This window comes from Lacerta agilis, chromosome 5, assembly GCF_009819535.1.
Source record: "Lacerta agilis isolate rLacAgi1 chromosome 5, rLacAgi1.pri, whole genome shotgun sequence".
NCBI classification, from domain to species: domain Eukaryota; kingdom Metazoa; phylum Chordata; class Lepidosauria; order Squamata; family Lacertidae; genus Lacerta; species Lacerta agilis.
Genome location: NC_046316.1, coordinates 37,452,193 through 37,476,342, shown reverse-complemented (window position 1 = coordinate 37,476,342; position 24,150 = coordinate 37,452,193). Strand labels below are relative to the sequence as shown.

At 41.0% G+C, this 24,150-nt stretch overlaps 1 protein-coding gene across 2 annotated transcripts in view; it reads right to left on the bottom strand.

The window, feature by feature from the left end:
* The window catches only part of TCERG1L (transcription elongation regulator 1 like), a 162,023-nt gene that overhangs the window by 32,592 nt on the left and 105,281 nt on the right, over positions 1-24,150 (bottom strand). For both annotated transcript variants that reach the window (XM_033149375.1, XM_033149374.1), the window contains exons 6-7: positions 10,853-10,953; positions 7,776-7,864 (exon numbers count right to left, since the gene is read on the bottom strand). In XM_033149375.1, coding sequence (XP_033005266.1) covers positions 7,776-7,864; positions 10,853-10,953 — 190 coding nt within the window. The remainder of the gene's footprint in view (positions 1-7,775; positions 7,865-10,852; positions 10,954-24,150) is intronic.

Sequence of the window (24,150 nt, the reverse complement as noted above, 5' to 3'; positions counted from 1 at the left end):
GCCCCTTAGAAGGAATATAAGGATATGAACTAAATACATAAAATAAAAGCTAATAAATATTCAGAGCTGTAGATAAGTGTCCCAAATAAGATACAATTTTCGAACAGTTAGAGATAAGGGTGGGCGAGCCCCCCTGTGGATGGCATTGGAAATAAGCTGAGCCATGTTCCAAGCAATCAGGAAATGGTCTAATTCATTTCCAAGCCAAGCCAAATTTTACCCCTGCATCCACTAAAACAGAAGGTGGGAAGAGGGGCCCCAAACTCCTGCAGAATGATGAGGCAAGAAGATTCTCAACACGGGTGGCCCATCCTGTTTTGCCACCTGAGGCACAATGGGAATGTGCCACTATCTGCCTCCCCTCCCTGCCATCATGTCCCACTTCCCATTTTCATCATGGCCATTTCTTTTCTTTTCTTTTCTGAACCATTTATTGATGTTTCAATGCATGTACATACCGGTAATATTTACATAGAATTTCGTATTTCTCATATTTATACATTCACATTTTCTATTACATTGTAAATCCACATTTAGTTTTTACTTACCGGTAATTATTCCATGCTTTCCCCTCTTGTGACTCAAAGACTTCCCTCCACCCGTGCATAACTTCCTAGCTTTGTTTTAAGATTTTTTTATTGTGTTTGTACTGTGGTAATTTATTTATTAAACATTTAGTCTTTTATTTCTATCTATATTGACTTTGTGAGATCAATTGATTGATTGATCTCATGGCCATTTATTTTTGCCTGCCCCGGGGCAACACTGTGCTCAGAGGTGCCTACTCATGGGGCCCAAACTGCTTTGCTCCCCATATCTCTTGGGAAGGGGCGCTCCCCTCCCCAATGTTGAGGGGGGAAAGGAAGCTGAGCACATAGCTGAGCACAGCACAGTTTCAATGGCTGGCTCCTCCTCCTCCTGCTACCATGGAAGGAGGCTGAGCACAAGAGAGGAGAAGCCACTGGCCACTGAAGCCATGCAGCACCTGGCTCTGCACTCGGCTTCCTCCCAATGGTGTGGCATCAGATGCACGGTATAGGAAAGAAGAAATAATACTTTCACGAGCTACTTGAATAGCAAGCCGATGAGCTAATTGTCTTGGGAAGGGAGAGCAGCAGTATCTCATATCAAGCATGATAGCAAACTTAGCCATCTTCAAGGGTGACCATTTTGCACATTCTACTTTGCTATTTTGTCTTTTCAATGGAGGAACGCATGAAAGTAGAAGACAGCAGGCATTTATCTATTCACTGTCAAGGAGCTCAACGTAATATACAATGTTTGCCTTGGAGCCAACACAGTAGTTTAAAATTAGCTCTTAGAACTCAAAGAGGGAAACCCTCAATCTTTTAAGTAAAGGTAAAAGACCCCTGACCATTAGGTCCAGTTGTGGACGACTCTGGGGTTGCGGCACTCATCTCGCTTTACTGCCAAGGGAGCCGGCGTTTGCCCGCAGACAGTTTTTCTGGGTCATGTGGCCAGCATGACTAAGCCGCTTCTGGTGAAACCAGAGCAGTGCACAGAAACGCCGTTTACCTTCCCGCTGGAGCAGTACCTATATATCTACTTGCATTTTTTGGCGTGCTTTCAAACTGCTAGGTGGGCAGGAGCTGGGACCGAGCAATGGGAGCTCACCCCGTCGCGGGGATTCGAACCACCGACCTTCCGATCAGCAAGCCCTAGGCTCAGTGGTTTAGACCACAGCGCCACCCGTGCCAGCTCTTTTAAGTAGTGGGATGTTAAGAGATGCACAGGAGTAAAATCTTCTGAAACCTTTTGGCCAATAAAATTCTTGATAATTTCCCTGTCCTGGAAATTTTGATCATTCCACAATTCATTGTCTCCCCTGTTTCTAAATTCCACTTCTCTGGTCTGTGCTTCCAGTACAGTGGATGATAAGAGAATTGATCACCACCAAAAACGCACATTCATTGTGTGGACCATTACCACTGGGCTGGCTGAAGTCTAGGTATTTATTTAATAAAAGCAAGGTAACAGCTGAAATAGAAATGGTCCTTTTCCACATCTAACTGAAAAACCCAGCAAGCCCCTCTGGAGAGGTGCTTAGAAATGGATCCAAATGGCAGCTCCCTCTAGAAATGCCTTCACTTTCTCACTTCTAACCCAATTTGACATTTAATTTAACCATTATCGGTCTCATCTCCCAGAATCGCACACTGCTTGTCCCTATTTGGCATAATAAAGGTTTCAATTATCCAAATGCAAAAGTATGGTAATTTTTTTTCACTCACAGGACATTAATTAAAAAACGTGGTGATAGAAGAATTTTATATATAAAATCTTCTGAAAACTAAGGCTACAATACTAAGCACACTCAATCAGATTTAAGTACCATTGTGTTCAGTGGGTGTAAGACTAACTGACATGTTTAGGATCACCCTGCAAAGGTATAAACTTCAGGAAATAGTTCTAAAAGCACTAATTATTTGATGTGACAAACTTCTTTTTTATCATCTTCATCTGAGAAAGTGGGGTTTAGTCTACAAAAACGGACACCAGAGTTAATTGTCTTCAAGGTGTCACAAGGCTCCTTCCTCGATATTAAAGTTTAGCTTTTTAAAAACATTTAACTTCTAGTTTATAGCTTGATTTTAACACATTCTTCATTCATTTTCCAACAGCAAAATGTCCTCTACTGATTTAAAAGCCAAGAGGGCAAGTGGTCTTTGAGATAAATAAACCTATGTCTGATTTTTTTGTTTTGTTTTAATCTGCAATGTTATCAACACTTAAAAGTTCACATCTGATAGAGATGAACATCTATTGCCTCTTCAACGATTAACACTGTGCTGATTATTCTAGGCATGTGTAGTTAGAAGTTCCACTGTGTTCAGTGGTGCTTACTCCCTAACCAATCTAGGGTTGCAGCTTTAACTATAGAGACCCTGGAGCGGCAGCTGAACCCTGAATAATTTAAAGCTCTGTTTTAAACAAGGCATTCCAACAAGGCATTCCAACAAGCCCCCCTCCCCCCAAAAAGGACTGTGATTTTTAGGGGGTACAAACAAAAACTACAGGGATTGTCTCTGGAAAGTATAGGGCTGTCATACGTCCAGATTTTCCCAAACATTCAAATGCAGAATTGGCATCTGGGGGGAATTTCTGAAAGGCGGCACTTTATCCTGGATCTTAGGGAAGTCAATTGAAAAATTGTGTTTTTTGCAAACTTGTTGAAATATGGCAACCCTAGGAAAGAATGAACACCTGGATCACATGGTAGTGCTTGTGACTGAATCAAATGCTAGTTAAACAGCATCAATGCTGAGGAAAATAAGTATTGTCTGGAAGGAACAAGAAATATCAGCAATAATTGAATCATAGAGTTGGAAAGAACCAAAAGAATTGCCTCTCAATTGAAAGGATCTAAGTGGGGGGGGTCCCCCAAGGGTCTGTTTTGGAACTTGCATTCTTAAACTTGTTTATAAATGATATGAAGTTTGGGGTGAGCAGTAAGAGGTCAAGTTTGCTGATGACACCATTATTCAGGGTATATATATATATATATATATATATATATATATATATATATATTGCAAGGAGCTCCAAAAGAATATCTCCAAATGGGATAAAACAGAATTAAAATGACAAATGAGGTTCAGTGTATGCAATTATAAAGTGATGCACAAGGGGGTAAAAAAAATCCGAACCACATATACAGAAGTGGCAGTGACTGATCAGGAAAGAAATATTTGGATCATGATAGATAGCTTGATAAAAAAATGAGTTAGTGTGTCACAGAGGAGAAGGAGGCGGAGGAGGAGGAGAGGGAGAAGAAGAAAGGCAAATTCCATGTTGGAATTTTAAGCATTTAAAAATAAAATTGTCACTGTTATAATGCCTAACACAACAAATTTATAGAGCAGTCACACTTGGAATGATATTGCAGTTGCTGTGAATCATAGCAGGTGAGAGTACTGTTGCACTTGGTGTCTGGGGAACACAAGCAGTGTGATTGTACCAATATCCTGCTTGCAGGCTTCCCATAAGCATCTGGTTGGCCACTGTGAAACTGGATTGACCTTTGATCCAGTAGGGCTCTTATACAAACTCCTGCTGCTGCAGGAACTCCTGAAAGGTGGCCATCCAGTCTCTAATTAAAAATCCCTTACAGAGGGAAGACTACTTCCTTCCAAGGTCATCTATTTCAGAAGCAACGCACATTACCATTAGCCAACCAATTCACTGTAAACACAAAGAAGACCCTAGTGGCATTTTAAGAACTAAGGGTGTGATCATATTAGGACTTACCTAGGATTACATCCCATTAACTGCTGTGGGACTTCTACTTAAATGTGTATAGGAAAAAGCTGTAACACCTTTATTGTGGTATAAAAATTTTGTGGACTAGAGTCCACTTCATCAAATGCATGAAGCATGAGCCTCAGTTAGTTTATATATATATATATATATATATATATATATATATATATATATATATATATATATATATGACTGTCACAGACCGTACCTTTGCATTTCACAGTATTTTAGCTCTGCTGTTTACATTACCTCTCTCTCTCTCTCTCTCTCTGTGTGTGTGTGTGTGTGTTCCCATCTGCCTGCCCATCCATTCATACCAGTACCCATATACACAGATACACCTCACAAGGGTATAGAGCAAGTGTGACAAACTTTTAGTCCTCCAGGCGTTGCTGAATTATGGCTCCCATCACACCCAGTAAATGTGGCTTATGAGCAGGGATTATGGGAGTTGTAGTTCAGCAACATGTGGAGGACCAAAAATTCTGGTATATAGGAAACCTGGTATATAGGGAAATAAATTGTGACATCAAGCTATGAACAGTTTAACTCTATTAAACAGGATTTCAATACAGTGGATTAATAAAAAGGAACTGAGGTGTATTATGAGGTTTAAAACAGAGATCCAGATTTTGAACCACTGAGAACAAGGAAAAAGGAAAGCAGTTGCTTATTAAACTAATTCATATATCCAGTCTAAATATCTTCATAATGGCACACACATTCCTCTAAGCAAATGCAATGACCTATTTATGTTCCTTTAATGTACCTAGAAGATAGAAAATATCATTTTCCTTTAGGTATTTTGCCTGTATGTGAATTGTGAATATCATACATTATTTGCTATGACTATTCCATGGCCTTGCAGTGTGCAAGAAATCATAGAATTGTAGAGATGGAAGTGACCCCAAGTATCATCTAGTCCAATCCCCTGAAATGCAGAAATCTCAAAACATGGTCCCCCATCCAATTTGGAACCAAACCTGACCCTGCGTAGCTTTGCAACTGTGCTAGCAGTTTTATTGCTGCACCACTAAGGGGAGCAAATATGGGAAGGGCAGGCTGCACAGAAACAATCAGTAACTCACCTTTTAATTTGCTTTAAGCTATACAACCTGGAGTCCCTCTCAGAATTCCTGCTCTTGTTTCCAAATGACATCCCAGCCTATGCCTGGTAATGTCACATCAACCAGAGAAGCATGGAACCAACCTACGAGTGGAGAGGGTTGGGGATCAATTCCAGGCAGTGAGAGATTTTACTTTCTTGGGTTCCATGATCACTGCAGATGGTGATAGCATGCACAAAATTAAAAGATGCCTGCTTCTTGGGAGAAAAGCAATGACAAACCTAGACAGCATCTTAAAAAGCAGAGATATCACCTTGTTGACAAAGGTCCATATAGTAAAAGCTATGGTTTTCCCAGTAGTGAAGTATGAAAGTGAGTCATGGACCATAAAGAAGGCAGATCGCCGAAGAATGGATGCTTTTGAAGTATGGTGCTGGAGGAGACTCTTGAGAGTCCCATGGACTGCAAGAAGATCAAACCTATCCATTCTTAAGGAAATCAGCCCTGAGTGCTCACTGGAAGGACCGATCCTGAAGCTGAGGCTCCAATACTTTGCCCACCTCATGAGAAGAGAAGACTCCCTGGAAAAGACCCTGATGTTGGGAAAGATTGAGGGCACAAGGAGAAGGGGATGACAGAGGATGAGATGGTTGGACAGTGTTCTCGAAGCTACCAACATGAGTCTGACCAAACTGCGGGAGGCAGTGGAAGACAGGAGTGCCTGGCATGCTCTGGTCCATGGGGTCATGAAGAGTCGAACATGACTAAACGACAGCAAAAAGGATTACTCCATGTTTTAGTGTGATTCTGTGATAGATTATCAGGTGGAATCAGCTTGATGTTAAGCGTCAGGTTATTAATATTATTATTATTATCATCAGATTGAGTCTCTATAGTTCTATTGGGTATTCTGCCATGATTAATGTTATTCCTTTGTGATATTATTGATTTTTTTTACAGTATTGTTATGAATCAGAGTTCTGAATTAAGGTTGGGATGTTAGAACTGGGAAATAGCCAGAGTAATGTGTAATTAAGAGGGAAACAAGTGTGTAGTAAGAGTTGCCGTGGACCCACAGATAAGCCTTTATTATTAGCATATGTGAAAGCTAATTAAATCAGGCAGACATCTTAAAACATGACCCCTCCTTAATCCTAGGAAATTAACATGAGTCAGACACTAATTGAGTGAGGCAAGCTTCCTTGAGATGATAGTCTGTTAGGGAGCATGGGATAAACAATTGGGAAGTTCAGAGCATCCAAAGGGCTAGGTGTGAAAAGCACAAATTGAATAGGCGTCTTTAGGGGATAAAAGTTGAGAATTAAAGCACAAATTGAATAGGCGTCTTTAGGGGATAAAAGTTGAGAATTTTGGGTGACAGGGGGGAGTTAAGGAACAGTTACTAAGCAGTGGGCTGGAGAGTCAAAAAAGCAGGATGCTGTTGCCTGTTTTGAATCCAATGTTGTGGCTGTGGGAGAGGCCAGAATCTCTTGGAATATAATGCTGGATATCCCTCCACTGGATTCAGATTGTACTGTATATATGTGCAAATAAACCATATATTATAAAGGCACCACAGACTCCGCTGTGCCTAACTGTCCAAAAGGGAAAACATACCTTGGTTAGCATGCCTGGTATCCCTGGAATTTCATACCACTTGGAGATTGGAGTGGCATGTAACTTTATGGAAGCATGGAAGTTGTCATGATAACAACAGCTAAAAGGGGGAATCAGCATGATGCACAAATGGAAGTGTTTTTGTCTTAACACCAAGATAGGGTTGCATCCTGCCATTCTGTTCATGCAACAGATTTCCTCTTGTACAATGGAACTTCACCTCCTCCTCTGCAGCTCCCAAGCACCCCCAGAACATGATACAATGAATGAAAGAGGAGGGGGAAGTTCTGTTGCCGTTTTAGATACTGTACAACCCGAAAAGATCATTTCTCAAGAAACAAAACAGATCCCAGGTGTCCCTAGACTTTTTACCTGGGCTGCAGTGTAACTGACAGCACAATCCTGTGCATGTTTACCTGGAAGTGTCACCGAGTTCGGGGAGACATACTTCTAGGTACGGGTACCATAATTTTGAGATTTTGGTATATATATATATATATATATATATATAATCTTATTTTTTCCAGTACTTAATGTGGACTTTTAACTAGGCATCCATTCTGAATTTTAGGAATAGAGCAGGGTTAAATACAAAAATGTATTGATTTCATTTTTTTGTACAGTTATGAGACCAGTAGCAAAAATTCATAGTGATAGTTTTGAAAAGATACTGCAATTGTGAAACATGCCATTATGTCCAAGATATTTGTTTCTCCTCTGTTTCATTGGCCATGGCAAAACAGACCCTCCATCTGGGTGGCAATAGTGCTGATAGGATGAGTGAAACTATCTGGGGGTAGATATGCTTACCATGGAGATCCTGGCACAGGAGTGGATGCCACAGGCTTGTTGCCATTTGAAGAATTGTCATCATCTGGGAGCAGTTTTAAAGGGTGATCCTTCACATGGAAAAACAGAGAGATTGATCAACAAAAGACATAGTTGTTAAGTATAATTGGTTTAATTGACACAGAAATGGAAAATGCCTCTGCATTAATGAAGGTTTAACATTCAATCTTTAGAAAAGCAAGAAGAGCACTCTGAGCTCTTGCTGAGTTGATAATTAACTAATTGTTGTTTTCTGCTAGCTAACATGTGAGTGTTGTAAACTTAGTTCAGGTGACAAAGGTACTGGAATTGCAAATAGCCATTTTGGGTGGTGTTGCCTTTAGTCTTTTGTCTCAAAACACTGTGGAGTGAAGATGTAAATGAAGCTCTCAATGAAAACAGCTCCAGGTGAAATGGATGCTGTGTGTGTGTGTGTGTCAGAGAGAGAGAGAGAGAGAGAGAGAGAGAGAGCTTTGCTTATTATAGGTCTGTTTGGATTAGTTCATATTTTGTAAGATGCTGAACTGAAGATGCTATGGACAATTTGGCTGTATCTTTGATTATTTTGTTCTGTTTTGAAGAGTTCTTCATGGAAACTTTGAATAATATTTTAAGGGTCTTGACAATGGTTATTTCCAAAAAGAGTCATTTATTATGCATCCACTCACTTCATGCTTCACACTATTAGTATCTGCAACAATCATTATACTACGTGCTTCACTTCAACTTGCAGTTACTATTGAAATTAAGCATATGCTATTTTGCACTCATACAAACAATACAGGAACTTAGCAGGGAGCAATAAACAATATAAAAGAACTAGAAAGAGATGAATAGAAAGGTAAATGTAGTCCCGTACTTAATCTTGATAATAACATACTTATGTACAAAATACAAAAAAATGTGTGTATAGATAAGGCGATTGTCGGGGTTATTTCAGAAAAGAACCACTCTACATCAGATGCTATGACTCATTTGCAACCATCACAACTAGTTCCATTTCAGGTGGGGTGGGGATGTTATTGTTATTTATTGTTTGTAAGCCACCTTGGGAGTCATTTGAATGAAAAGCGGCATAGAAAAATAATAAATCCAATCACATTATGCTAGGTTTTAGGTGAGAAAAAAAGGATTTGAACCTAGGTCCATCAAATTCCAGAAACCTTATTCACAATTTATAAATTGCTCTGTGATGCTTCTTCAATGTCACCATATTATTACTTTCCTGAGGGGCAATCCTGTGCAACAAAAGGCAATAAATAAACCGGAACATATGTGGTATAAAAAAATTACAGGGTTTCAGCAGAACATTTTGGAAATGAAGCAGTACGATCACCCTGAAATGTTAGCAGGCATAAATAGTACTGAAAGTGGAATCATATATAACTGCCCCAATATGAGCACAAATCACGGTTAATGCCCAATAAAAAGGACATCTGGGGGCCCCCCCTTAGCCTTTCATAGGATTTGACTTTTTCACATACTAAGCACCTCACACGGTAGTACAAATTGCACCACAGCATTTATCTATCCAGTTCCACTGTCACAACTTTTATGAAGGTCATAGTCTGCTAGTGACTTAAAGAATGAGTGAGTGAATAGGAGGAGAAGGCAGGTCCATAAAGGGCTACAGCTTGAGAGTGCTTTTTTCTTTAAGCACTGTAGGACACTTAGAGAGTGCTCTTCAAAATTACTTCATGGATTTCTGTAGCATTTAAGAGTGCCTCTGCAGGCCAATGGAGAGATGAAGACACAGAGCAATGTTGATGTGAAACATGTACTTCCATAAATCCACAAGGACTCTGCAAGGCCTATGGAGAGGCAAAACCTAGAAAATGAGGGGAAATGTATTGATCAAGTACCTCTGTTCAACCTTCTTTTAAAACAAAAACAGTGAAGGCTGAAATATGTGGAGAGGCTGAGGAAATTCCAGCAGGGATCATCCTTAGTTTGAGAAAATGGCATAGCCAGTATCTTTCCGCTGGAAACAAGAGGAAGTTTCAGGCAACAAATGCAGGTTTACTGACTTATGGAAGTGTAGCAGGTTGTGATGACAGCCCTTGTGTGCATTCAGTACTGCATTTTGTGAGAAAAATACATTTAGAAATGTAGTTTTTGAGGGGAAAGGCTGCCCCTGAAATCCATTCAAAATTGTCATTTGGTGCAGAATGCAGTATCTGGAGTTCTGACTGACATTACTTGCCCAGGTTGTATAATGCCAGTTTTAAAATAACTCCATTGGCTGCCTATTCATGTTCAAGCTGAATTTAATGTGCCAGCACCTTAAACCCCTCAGTTTTTTTGGGATCTAAGCCCTTCCTCCCATATCAACCTGCCCACACAGTAAGGGCAATGACTTTCTCCAAATAACAACTGGATCAGAAGTGAGGTTTGTTACAATAAGAGGGCTTTTAAGTTCCATCTATCAATTGCCTTCCTCAAGGAGGTATGCCTGGCACCAACTTTGCTATCTTTTAGAGACTATGGTTTTGTTTTGTTTTTAAAGTCACACAGGCATTTAAAAATATTTGAATTATTAGATCTGAAGTACTGAAAACTATCTAACTTTTAATTGTGTTCTTACCCACTGGTTGTTTAGTTCATATTAATTGTTTTGACTTTTAATTTGTAAACCACAAATAAATAATTAAATTGTGTGTGTATGTTTTAAGTAAAATAAAAAGAAGCAAACTTTTAGAAACTCCCTGCATGTAGACGATGTCAGGCAGGAAGATAAGCTAGAAAACTCTCCCTGATCTGGTAGCTATTTATGAGCAGAACAGTTTTGGCTTCAGTAAATATTCAGTCACTAATGTGTAGTTTTAAATGGTATAGTCTCATGAATTTTGAAGCATGTGATCCATCTGAATCTTTTCCCTGGTTCCCATGCATGACCAAGGCTTTTGAAACAGATAAATGGCACAATGCATTCTTGAAACTTACGCAAAGGAATCTGGTGCATTGAAAAAGCAAAATCTATGGAACAAACCCTTGCTATCTGTTTGATTTCTGCAGATCAATATCTACCACCAATATGAATAATATAATGAGAAACAAACCTTCTCATCTTCACTTTCTGTTGGCTTATTTTTCATTTCAGTATGTAGAATCAGGGTTGGCGGGCAGGAGGTCCTCTTTGATTCTTTTCCTTTATCCGAAACTGAAACACAAAAGTAATTGGATCCAATAAGTGACTATATCCCACTGAGCTGTCAACGACTTATATTTTCCCCATTATTTGGGGGTTTTACAGTTTAACTGAAAAAGCTTGTTAGGCAGACATACAAAAAAGTTGCCACCCACCTACCCACCCAGGAGTAAATTATGTTGCACTTAGAAAATGTGCATCTCTGCAATACCCAATGCTTTGTTGTCAAAATATGGTTTTCCTCATGGAGGTACAAAACCAGTCATAATAAAATGTGCCACAGAATATTAGCCATTGATTCTTGAAATTGCTGAAGTAAAACTATACAATCAATAAAACTTTTTTTCAATAGTTACTTCTGGCAGTGGATTGGAACCTCATAACATTCACATAGCCCTTGAATAACCCGTCTCTGTAGAGCTAATCTAGAGATGTCTAGCATGGTCCTTAGGTCAACAGGTGTTACATATTCCAGGACAAATAAGGAAATATGTGGCTTGTGTGTCCTGCCCAAACTTCATGTATGATACAGTCATGGTGAGGTGTCAGTGCAGACCTTAGGCTCATGCACTTGCCCATATTGCATGCAGAGATGTCAATATTAAGCAGGCTCACTTATTCAGATGTTACATAAATGATATTCATTTTTTTTAATTTTCTAACCATATAATTTTATCTCTGCAAGCACAGTGAGAAAGTGCATGATTTGAGCTTTGCTCCTCTGCTGTAGCACACAATGGTTTTCATACACATTAAGTTGAAACCATAACCAATTTGCCTTGTGGATTTCAATGGAACTAGTGTATGTGTGTGTGTGTGGACTACAGGTTTCATGCTTACAGAATATAGTTATTTATTAATTGCTTTATTTTTATTTATTTAACAATATTATGTACCAATTAATTAACAAAAATCTCTAAGCAGTTTACATAGTACAATATAAAAATATTCAAAATAAAATACCAATAAAAGACAGACAAGCATAAACATGGTCAAAATCTGGATAAAAACCAGGAGTTCTGAAATGAATATACACAACAATATCACATGTCTAGGTGGCCTTCCCTAAACAAAAGAAAAAAGGGCTTTAGTAGATGCTGAAAACAAAACAGTAGCAGGTGCCTGCCTTATTGGTATCTATTGTATAGAAATGGCTGGAATATTACACAAAATCTGGCAGTAAATAAGTAAGTAATAGAAAATAAAGGCATGAAAGAGACAGCTCTTACGCTCTGAGTTGAGTCCCAATTGAAACCATATCTCTGACAACTCGACTTATCAAGGCATCTATAAAATAACTTGACTTTGGTGGTCTGCTTCAAAAGAAGCCAGCAAATTAAATCCCATCTCTCTTCCTTGCCAGTGGCCTGCTGGCAGATGCTCCTTTCACAGAGAGAATGGCTGTGGGCATTGCTGCTAGTGTGTTGCATCAGCTGTGCACACAACATAGAAATCTCATTCACAATTTTGAAACTTCTGGTGCAAAGATAAAGAGATACCAGAGATGGGCTCTTAGGCTACTTAATCTTAACTCTGCAAATTGAGATTAGTGCTGGGACAAAACAGAACCACAGACAGGATATTGGCAGGCACACTGTTTTACAGAGCTAAGGGTGTTTCTCTTGGTAGTAGAAAACAATAGAGTTGCATTTCTTCCTAAGCTTTCTAAAAATAAGTGAATCAGCCAGGGAATTAAGGGTCATCATCAGTTTTAAACATTTATCCCACCATATACCGGTACATTTGTGTTTTCAGACCTTTTAACCTCACCCCAAATAAATTCAGACAAGACTCAAATTTGGTTTGGTTTTTGGCAGAATTTAGGCCACAACTTTATTGATTACAACAAGTGATTGGTTGCATAGGCTCTGGTTCAACTAGCTCCCTGCTCTGCAGGTAGCGCTGACCCAGGGTTCCAGCATAGGTCAGCCAAGGGTGAACACCTGGATAAGAGGAAAGCTGGGGACATGCTCTATCCGCCACCCAAATGTCCCCCCGGACTCAGGCATAGGCACAACCCCCTCTCAGGGATTGACCAAACCATCGAGTCCCTGGATTCCTTTAACCGAATACCCTTCATATAGGGATGGCGAGAGCGTTCTCCCATCCCTATCACCTGAACCAGAGCCTATCTGCAACCTTACAAGTTGTGATGATCTGCTACGCGGCAGGTGAAACCCAAATGGCAACAACCAATCGGCCAAGTGGGGAAAATTCCTGCTCTGCCCCTGTCCCAACAACAGACGACACACGACGACATAGCAAGGTCAAGCGCACAAGCCCTAAAAGTAGGGAGAGATGGGCGGTATTCAGATGCACGCACCAAAAGAGGAAGCTCTGGGTCATGTGCATAGGTATTTATAGGTCCCTCAATCTGTTTAGCCTGCATCCCATTGGCCTGATTGAACCGTGCATCAAGGGACCTACCATTTGGGTGTTGTGGCTATCCAATCGTACCCACCTACAACACAGGGTGTGGTTGCCTGGTCTCACCGCAATACGTGCCCTCTTTAAGGGAGGATCCAATTTCTATATACATAAAACTTCAAGGATTTGCAGTGCTGTTGTATGAAGTCAGGGAGGCAGGGAGGGAGGGGGAAGCAAAATGGTATACAGATTTTAAAATGGTGGTTTTAAACAGTGGCAGAGATGTGAATAAAGTAGGGGTGATGGGACACAGAGGAGATGGGGGAGAACTTGAACAAGCTGGTAATATGTAGTGGGAGGAGCTTGAAGGAACTGTGAGGATATTGTGGGACTTTAAGGAGCTGTGAGGATATGAAGGGCTGAAGTAGGGCCAGCCTGAGACATTTTGGTGCCTGAGGTGAACCACAGAATGGTGCTTCACTCCCTGCCAGGGAAGAAGGGATGAGTGAAGATCTACACCGGGAACAAGGGAGAAATAAAGTTATACACTGGGATTCACTGCCCCTGTGTATCCTGCCGCCTGAGGTGATCACCTCACCTTGCCTCATGTGTGAGCTTGCCCTGTTCATGTCTAAAAAGTGATACATTCCTATGTGACTGAAATGTGAAGTCTTTACTTCTGATTTCAAACCTCTGAGCATGGTCCAAATGGGCAGAAGAAGAAAAATCTCACAACCCATAAAGCTGGCAAGTGAGGGCAGACACAATCAGTCATCCAAATATTTCCAGTCATATTTTGACAAGAGACAGCTGCTAATCAGCACTCAAAATTCATCACAGTGTAAATGCAGTGAGAAGGAGGAAATCATGCTTTCACTAGCACTGACTTTCGTATTTGGTCTGACACTGGAACACAAAGAGTAGTGCTTGTCTCTTACTCACCTTCCTATAATAAGAATGTAAAAGCAGTCTTGTGGATCTAAGGGGCCACATAATCCATCATCCTGTTTCCAACAGTGGCTAACCAGATACGTCTGGGAAACCTTCAAACAAGACTTGAAAGCAACAGGCCTCTCTTACTGATTGATATGCAGAAAAGCCTGGTACCTTCAAACGTGGATACTTAGCAGGTTGAGGCTGACATCAAAAAGGGGCACCTGGGGAGCAATACTAATATCTGAGCTGTCTGACTAAGGAGTGGGGTTGGATTCAGAAGAGGGTTAGGGAAACTCAGTCACAGCAAAAACCCTGCAGCATCAACAAAAGATGTGGCCTGTTTAGGAACCAGCTGATACTAGCCGATGAGAGGTGGTCAGAGAGATATTTTTGACTCTGCATGTGTGCATCTTTGTATTTGTGTTTGTGCTGGTATGGCACCACTCCCTTTGGGGTCTGGCGCCACTCACTGATAGAATGTCCCTGCCAGTAATCTGGCCTTTGAATGACACCATAACCCTGATTTAGGACTTCCGGCGGCGACGCCATTGCGGGTGGTCGTGGGCTGCTTCGGCTGCGAAGCACCCAGTCCATCCCGGGGGTTAGGAGCCCTGCTACCGCAAAGCGGGGCTCCGGTTGGGGTGCGGGAAGAGCGTCCTGCACCCTGGGCTCCCCGGCTGTGCCCGTTGTGGCTCCGAACCCTTCCCCCGCTCCCCCTGTAAAGGGGGAGTTGGGGTGAAGGGACGACGGAGCCGGGCTATAGGGGACATGCCCCAACCGGGATGTAAATGTGGCGACAAAGCCTGTGATGAGCGTCTAAGTTCTACCTGTCTTTAATGAGCTGATAAGAACCCAGTGGCTGTGAGTATTTGATTGACTCTTTGTATCCTTGGAACGATCTGGGGGAAAGAAGAAAGGCAGCCCGCCTCTCTCCCTTCGGGAGGTGAAAGAAATTAACCGTTTAAGTGACTGCTGCTACAACAATCGATAGAAAGTATCTGGAATTTGAAAACTGAGACTGTTGAGATTTCCCTTCGGGGGTTAACTGGGGAAAAAATATCTCCATTTGAAGTTTTGGTCTTTATACTCCGGCTTCGGAGAAATGGCGACGACTTGGACTGTCGTGGGAAAATAGTGAAACAAAGGAAGGAAGAGACAGGAACTGAAATCTGACACTCACCCTCCCTTCTAAAATGCTGGACTTTGTGTTTGCACTGGTATTGAACTCGGGTTTAAAGGATGAGGAAATGCTTACTGTCTTGAAGCTGGAACTGCTTAATCGGAAACTGCAAGTTTTGAGTGGAATTATAAATAAAAAGGACTCACTTTCCACAGAGGAGGCTTTTCAAAAGTTTTATACAATGGAATCAACCCTTGGCAAAGAGCTGGGAGGGGTGCTTGAAGGATGGTTCGAAATGGCTGGGCAACTCCGGGAAAAGGAACCGATTTCTGGGGGTGGCAGCCCTGGAACGGGAAAATTTATAATATCCAGACTCCGAGGTGGCAGCTCGGGGGCAAGGGACATGGAATTAAGATTTTTACAAGAAGAAGAAGTATGGCACAAAGGTACGGAGGAGCCCAGAAAGGAAGTGATGAACACCCTGAAGCTCGATGCTAGGCTTGTTGTGAATGCCTGGATCTGTGGACACTCAGAAGAAGATAATTGGAGATCCGGTTCTGGTGAAAGACAGAAAAAGACAATGGACAGAGGGGGTGTGGGTTGAAGTATTAAATGTATAATCCAAATGGTCTGTCATGGTATCCGAAATCGGAGTGTGAAGTCTGTTAATTATAAGTTTATTTTAAATAAGTAAGGAGATATTGAATCTTAAGTCAAAAGCAGCATGATAAAGGATAGAAGAAATAAGTTTAGTTATAAGAATATATGGTTAAGATTTAGGTTATAATAAAAAGATCAAGATAATTGTGTTATTTTTTAAGTAAAGTTAAATTTTTTTATAGAGAAAAGTTGTTATGGAAATAGTATATTGATTTAAAACCGAAGGTGAAAAGGCGGGGGAAGTCAAACGTCAAGATTCAGAAGTAGAAATTTTTTTTTTTGTAAGGTATACAAATAAGAAGAAGAATCCTGACATTATGTGTATCTGTATTTGTTTTTGTATTTGTAGGTGTGGGGTTGGGTTTGTGTTATATTACGAAAATGCTAATAAATTCTGTTTAAAAAAACACAAAAACCCTGATTTAGGTTATGATGTCAAATACTCGCTATTGTCAGCTTCACAACCATGGTTATGTGCACTGCAAATGAACCGTTCCTGGTTTGCTTATACACAGCAAGGTATGCATTTTCAGCTTGGTTAAAGCCTCTGATATCTGTTCCTTTTCTTCTCTAAGACTGCAGGAGCAGCTAACAAATCAACGCGTTGTTTACAGACTGCAAGGCGATTGATGAAAATATTTTGAACAATATGTGCCTAATGTGCCTGCTGGAAAGAGAGTATGCGAGAGGATAGGGAAGCTGGAGCCGCTTTCATTTGAAAGAAATACTCCTTTAACAGTCATTGATTCGGCAACGGCTACAGAGATGTGCAAATAAACCTGCATACCCAAGGCTTTTTACACACATAATTGGCTCTGGTGCTTTGCCTGTTCTAGCTGAGCTGAGCCTGCTCAATTGCTCTCGGAGGGCTCAAACTGCAGAGCTCTATGACACGTCTCAGTATTCCTTGCTTTGTGCTTTTCCACAAATAATCTCCAGCTCGAAAGCTGTATATTGTGGTAATACAAGCAGCTAGAATATTGCAACACTTGAGGATTTATAAAGTCCAGATTAATTGAATTGGAATAATACAACATACACAGAATATATTTTTCACATATTTTGTTTTGTATCTACAGTATTCTTACATTTATATCCCACCTTTCCTTTGAGGAGCTCCAAGTGACACACACAGTTCTCCTCCCTCTCCATTTTATTCCTATAAGAATACATGAACCACCTGCAGGATTAGGCCAAAAGGCCCATCTGGTGCAACACTCTGTTCTCACAGTGGCCAACCACATGTCCATGGGAAGCCAGTAAACAGAACCTGAGCATAACAGCACTTTCCCCACCTGCTTTCCCCAGCAATTGCCTCCAACAGTGGAGGCAGAATTAGCCATCATCACTTGTATCCTCTATGAGTTTGTCTAAGCTTTTCTTAAAACCAGCCAAATTGGTGCCCATCACTACTACTTGTGGGAGCCAAATTCCATTGCTTAACTATGTGCAGTGTGAAGGAACACTTCCTTTTGCCTGTCATGAGTCTTCCAATGTTCAGCTTCATTGGAGGCCGCTAAGTTCTGATATTGCGAGATAGGAAGAAAAGCTTTTCTTCACACCATGCACAATTTTATAAACCTCTACCGCATTCCCTCTTACTTGCTTTTTTTCTCTATACTGGAAAATCTTTCCTCAGAGGGGAGTTTCTCCATCCCCTTTTCTGGACCTTTCCCAGCTCTACAATAACTTTGCTGAGAGGAGAACTCTGAGTGGTGGTGTTCTATGCTAACAGGGTCCCACTCCTGTCATCAGCCATGTCGTAGCATTCTGCATTAACTGCAGCTTCTGGATCAAACCCAAGGGAAGCCCCACATCAATTGCATTACAGTAGTCCAACCTTCAAGTCATCAGTGCCTGAACTACTGCGGACAAGCTCTCCAGGCCAAGCTGTAGCTGTCACATTCTAAGAAATTTGTTTTTATATTGATTTAATCTTATTAGAGTTTAGTTGCTTTATAATGATTATCCTTTAAATATTTTTAGCTTTTTGTGTTTTATCTATGTTGCTTTAATTTGTGTAAACCAACTTGATTTCTCAACCTGAGCGAGATGATGATGATGATAAAGGGTGGGATTGCTCTGCAACTGCCTCCCTTAAACTAGCAAAGTGTTCACAAATAAACAGTTTAAGGAAGAGGTAGTGGTGCTGTGGGTTAAACCACAGAGCCTAGGGCTTGCTGATCGGAAGGCCGGTGGTTCGAATCCCCATGACGGGGTGAGCTCCAGTTGCTCGGTCCCAGCTCCTGCCCACCTAGCAGTTCGAAAGCATGTCAAAGTGCAAGTAGATAAATAGGTATTGCTCCAGTGGGAAGGTAAACGGTGTTTCCGTGCACTGCTCTGGTTTGCCAGAAGTGGCTTAGTCATGCTGGCCACATGACCCGGAAGCTGTATCCCGGCTCCCTCGGCCAGTAATGCGAGATGAGCGCCACAACCCCAGAGTCGGACATGACTGGGCCTAATGGTCATGGGTCCCTTTACCTTTACCTAGTCATTTTCTCCTCCTTTTGCAGTGCTGCTAAAGAATCAGCAAACAGAGAGAAACTTCTCCAGTTCAGTCCTATTGTCATTTTTTAAAAAACCCAAACCAAAAGAAATATGCGTCTCTACCATAACTGTGCTGTGATGTCAAGCTCAGCAAGAGAAACATCAAGCCCTAACACTATCTGAAGAAGCATTCATTTGCATGATCAAACAACAAGATTCAACCAAAAGACATTTGTGGAGACGTACAATGGCTTCTATGTGTGCACTGGAGCTCTCAGATTTCACTTCTTCTTTAATGTATTTTTATTAGAGATTTTCTTTGTTTACAAAAGTATGTGCAATGTCTCTCCCCCCCCCCCAGTAACATTTTTTGCAGATCAGTTTCATTTGTTGAGACATTAAGAAAAGGGGGAAAGAGGTGGAGGGGGGAAAGGTGAGTGGGCGTGGGGTCAGGTGATGATCTTTCTATTTTACTTAGTATATGTAGGGTTTTGTGTCAGTGTCGCTTGTGCAGGTTCTCTGGTATTAACTTGTGTTCCTTTGGGGTGAGAGAGGTTGAGGTTGGCCTAGGGTGTGGTTGTTCGTTTGTGATTGGCTGTGGTGAGCTTTGTTTTCATGTGTGAGTGGGGTGGGTGGGTGTTTTGGATCAGGTTAGCCATATTGATTTGTATGCTGTTGGTGGATTTTTGTCGTTGTCTTGTTGGGCTGTGTATGTGATAAAGGGGAGCCAGAATGGGGTGAAGGCGTCTTTTTCTATTTGTCCCTGTGTCAGTTTCAGTTCATTGGTTAATTTTTCTAGTAAGGCTGTTTCCCATACTACTTGGTACCATTGGTCCATGCTTACTCCTGACAGGTCTCTCCAGTGTCTGGTTATGATGTTTCTGGCTGCTGAAAGTAGGTGGGTTATGAGGTCTTTGTGGTGTAAATGGGCATTATTTCAATTCTGACTCTACTTCTTACTACTGTATCAACATCTGATGTCAAAGGGGAAGCTTGCCAAATATAAGTGCAAGCAAATTTGTCTATGTCTAGTCAGTGCCAAGTATGAACCTACAATTCTGTTCCATTTCATTAATCTGTGGGTTTCTTTTTTAAAATAATAATCTGAAAATGTATTTTAATGTGTATCTTCTGTTTAATGCTTATTTTAAATGTGTATTCTCTTTCTCTCCCCCTCAAAAAAAGAGCATATTGTTCGCATGCAGAATACCTCACATTCAATGCTTCACATCTCCAGGTAGAGCTTGGAAAAACTCCTGCCTGAAAACCTGGAGGCATTTGGACTAATAGTGAAAGGCTGTTTCCTGTGCTCTGCACAGCAAATGTTTAAAAAGTTCCAAGAACTGCATCACAACATTGGATAAATTTGAAATCCATTGGGTAGCTACATTCCAATCTGCACATTCACCCAAGAGGTGCAAATCAGGCCATCTTGTACTGAAATTTATGAAGACTGAATTCCTCAAGCATCTCTGGCCAAATGGCCCAAGTTGCTCTGTTTGAAGTGGACTTCTAAAGCTCTATTACATAAGCAGAAACTGCCTCCCAGCAACTAAATTCATACTATTTGGTTATATATGAAGACTTTGACATTTAAAAAGACTTCTATTTAACTGGGTAACAGTATTCAAACTCTGCCTCCTAGCTGGATTCTAGCCATGTGGAAGATTCAATGATGTCTTCCCACCTATCAAGCTATTCTCAACCATTGTCTGGTTTTGAAACTGGAAAAGGTGTATTTTATATTATGTCATAATCTTATGATGAAGATGAAAAGAAATTCACCTTTTATCTTACTGAAAAATGATCGTCTAACTACAGTGTAGCAGAAACAAAGAGAGGCTGAAATCTAACAATGCAGCCATGCTACTAGACAGGAAAACAGGTTGCTGATGGGTTTTTTTTTTTTAACCATTGCTTGCAACAGGGAAGGGAGCTTTCCCCTAGAAGAATGTTTATACCTGCCGGTAGAAGAAAACATAGCAAAAAAAGTGCACTAATTTTGTCTGTCAAATTTATTTACTCTGCTTCTGGCAGACAAGCCATTGGAACTTAAGTTTCTAGCACGGTAGATGTTCCACACCATGATGAGCCTGGTGTCATCCCATGTTTGTTCTTCGGCAGTGAGTGGCAGAACTCCAGGTTTGGTTTACTGTCAGTGGTACAGTAGGAAAGGCTAAATGCTCCCCACAGACCTTTGCACACTTGCATGGACTGAGGTGAGCAATTTTACGATCATTTATCACTTTAGCTTCCACTGTGTAGATACGGCTTGATATGGCAGATATGGCTTGTAGCTTATTATATTCATAGGTGGTCTGTGCAGCTGGAGTGAAGGTGGACATGAGTTTTTAAAGGACAGGCAGCAATTTACTAGTAGAATAGATCAACAAATGTTATCTTTTTCAAGAACCCATGCCTTTCAAATATGTGCTGCTGATGTTTAGGGATTTTATTCTACAAAACACGGCCGATCCTAGGCAGTGTTGCCCATCTAGAACTCAGCAAGGAAAAAGATGGGGCCAAAACTGGTATCAGTTGGCTCTGCCTTCACCTATGGTTGGGCTCCCTGTCTTCCGCCTCACCTGTTGCAATGAGCAATGGCTACTACTGTTAGAGCTTTTATCACTATAGCATCAAGTGGCGGCTTATGAGTTCAGTTATTCAATATATGTATATGGCCGCCCATTGGTAAAGCTTACAAAACAGTATTAAAAAGATACAGTAAATGAATAAATAAATGAGTAAATCCTTTCTTCTGAGACAGCATAAACAATTAGCAACACAGATTAAGAACCACATTAAACTGCAACAAGTCCAAGGCTGATTTAAAATGCAATTAAAATCCTGGCTGAATTAGAAAGGTCTTCACCTGGCTCTACAAAAGGCTCCGGATGAGGATATCTGGGAACAATATTCTATAATCAGGGTGCCAACATTTAAAAGGCCCTCTCCTTGCTTCATTTCACTTGGCAGGGTTATCCAGGTATCAGACACTCCATCCAAACTTTCCTAATAGTTCCAACACAATGCTCTTCAGTGGGAACAATTCTCAAATTCAACTGAGAGTAATTAAGAGCAATCATTTCTTAATCTATTATCTATCTGCTTATACAAGCATACATGTCTTAACATGGTACCTTGTGCTGGACAGATGTGGATAATAACCACAAAACATTATTTGTTTATAATATTTGAATGCCACATTTGAAGGTAAAGGTTCCACATGAACAAAGCCATAACAATAAAGCAGAAATGACTAAAACAGCAGCATAAAACATTCCATTTCATACCAAACCAATGCTTCAGCAACAGTTAAAACTATAGCTCTGGGATGGAGAACCTTTTTCAGTTCAGGGGCCACATTCCCTTTAGGGCTATCTTCTGGGGGTGGGTATCACCTGCTAGTGATGGGAGGGGCTAGATGCAAAAGTGGGCAGAACAACAAATGTACAAATTTTCCTTTGTAGTGAAAGCTAGTCTCTCTTTATCTTCCATTCAGACAGGCAAGAAGCATTATCAGAGATCAGGGAACATTCCAGCCAGACCAGCTGTAAGGGTCCAGTGGTGCTCCTCACGAGTAAAAGGCGATGACTCAGGATCTGTATATTTACATCAGTTTATTATACAGATATGTACCAGTCAGAGCTCAAATTGCATGACTGTCTTAGCCAGAAGTGGCGCTTGGCAAGAGCGCCTCCAACAAAACAACCTGAGGAGCCCAAGTCTCCTCCTTTCCTCTTTCCGTTTGAGCCCCCTACGTAATTGGGGCAACAGAACTACCGATTCCCTGTCCGTCCCTGAACTGCTGAGTTGGTGTCGGGACCCTGAAACATCTGACTGCTCTTCCGCCATGGAACTTCCTCCCTGCCTATTGCTCCCACAGGAAGTCTCAGGGCTTCTCTGGCGGTGCTGGGCACTTTCAACATCAGGGGTCCCTCCCTCCACCTCAGCCTGCTCTCCGCTGCCTCCGGAGGATCCCCTGACACCAATGGCTTACAAAGAATCTTGGAGCCAGATAAAGAGACCAAAAGGACAACGTCGGGCTCCTCTTCCATCAGCTTTTGGGGATGTAGTCATCTAAAAGCACTGGTCAATAGCAAGTGGAGAAGGGAAATGGAGTGTCATTTTTGTATAACACTGTTTTTAAAATATTTTGATTTATTTCGTGATGTGCTATATCTTACTGTTGTGAGATACCCAGAGATCATTTGATGATGGGCAGGTATATGGTACACAATGGATTCTCAACTCAACTTGTGTGATGGTTATTTGAATCCATTCCAGTCTGTTTCCCTGTGTTTTGTTTGGACAGAAGCAACTATTTCATCTGTTGCTCAGACTGAAATCTAAGTCAGACAAGTACTACCAGCCACGGAGGTGCTTCATGGCAGTTTGCCGAGTTTTGTGAATGTGCCAATTTATACTCCAAGTTTTCAGGACTTTGCCAAGTTTGGTGCCATTACCAGACATAACTATAAATCTTAAGGAAGGTACATTAGGGAAGTTAGGCACTAAATAAAATCTTACAAGCAAACATACATTGTATTGAACAATGATGATTTCCAAACAGCTTGTTACAAAGGTGCTGATTTGATTTAAGGGACCTATTGATCAAACTTCATGGCAGTATTTACAAGAAATGATTCAGACCAAAAGGCTTAATGCAGCCAAAGTATTCCATGCCATGAGGAATAAAATATCGGTAATCCATCAACTGAAAGTCAACATAATGTGAATTAACAGAACGAGTAATAGAGTTGATAGCTTACTCTTTATCACACCGATTATCTTTATGAAGCTTTTGTATGCTGATGGTCATTTTTTGCAATGTTTTCAAAAGAAACTCTTTTCAGTGAGGAAACAAGCAAATGTACATTTTAGTTATTCATGAGGATAGATTTGTAGGACCCCAAAGCACATAACTTCTCAGGTGACAAACATAGCCAAATGTCTGAGAAATGAATAGCTAATGATTGAAAAGCTTCCTTCCTGTTGAAAAGTGAAGCACATCACTGCAAGCATTTCTGTTGTTGCCTCTGCTAAAAAAACAGTGTGATTAATGGCAGAATGCAGGGAGCAATCATGTGTGCAAGAGACAATGATATACAGATTACAAACAATAAATCAAAAGAGCCTACTTTTGAAGAGATGCCACATACAGAGAAACCAGGGATGCCCATATATCCATTAATGGATTTCTGCATGACAACACAATGCTATTGAAACTGCGCTACGTTTTTAGTCCTCGCTGTTCATCTTCATTCTGGCAAAACAGTGGAGACATTTCCTTTGCTAGCTCTGTTTAGGTATCATTTAATGACATAAACATCTCCTCCAAAAATACACCCTTTAGAGTAGTGTACACAATGTGTACACCATGCCACAATGTGTACACACAGTAATTCTCCACTGAGTGCAAATAATGTTCTCCAAGCCATTACAATCCTCCTGGGACAAAATGGAGCACAATCCATTCCATAATATGCAACCAATAGATTCCAGATCACAATAATCCACTACTGGAGAACAGTTGTGTCTTAGTGATGCAGCTGCCTATTGCTTTTAGTGGGTCTTGGTCAGTTGAACCTCAGTGGAACCACCTCCCACCACCATAAGACCTCATGGACATTCACAGA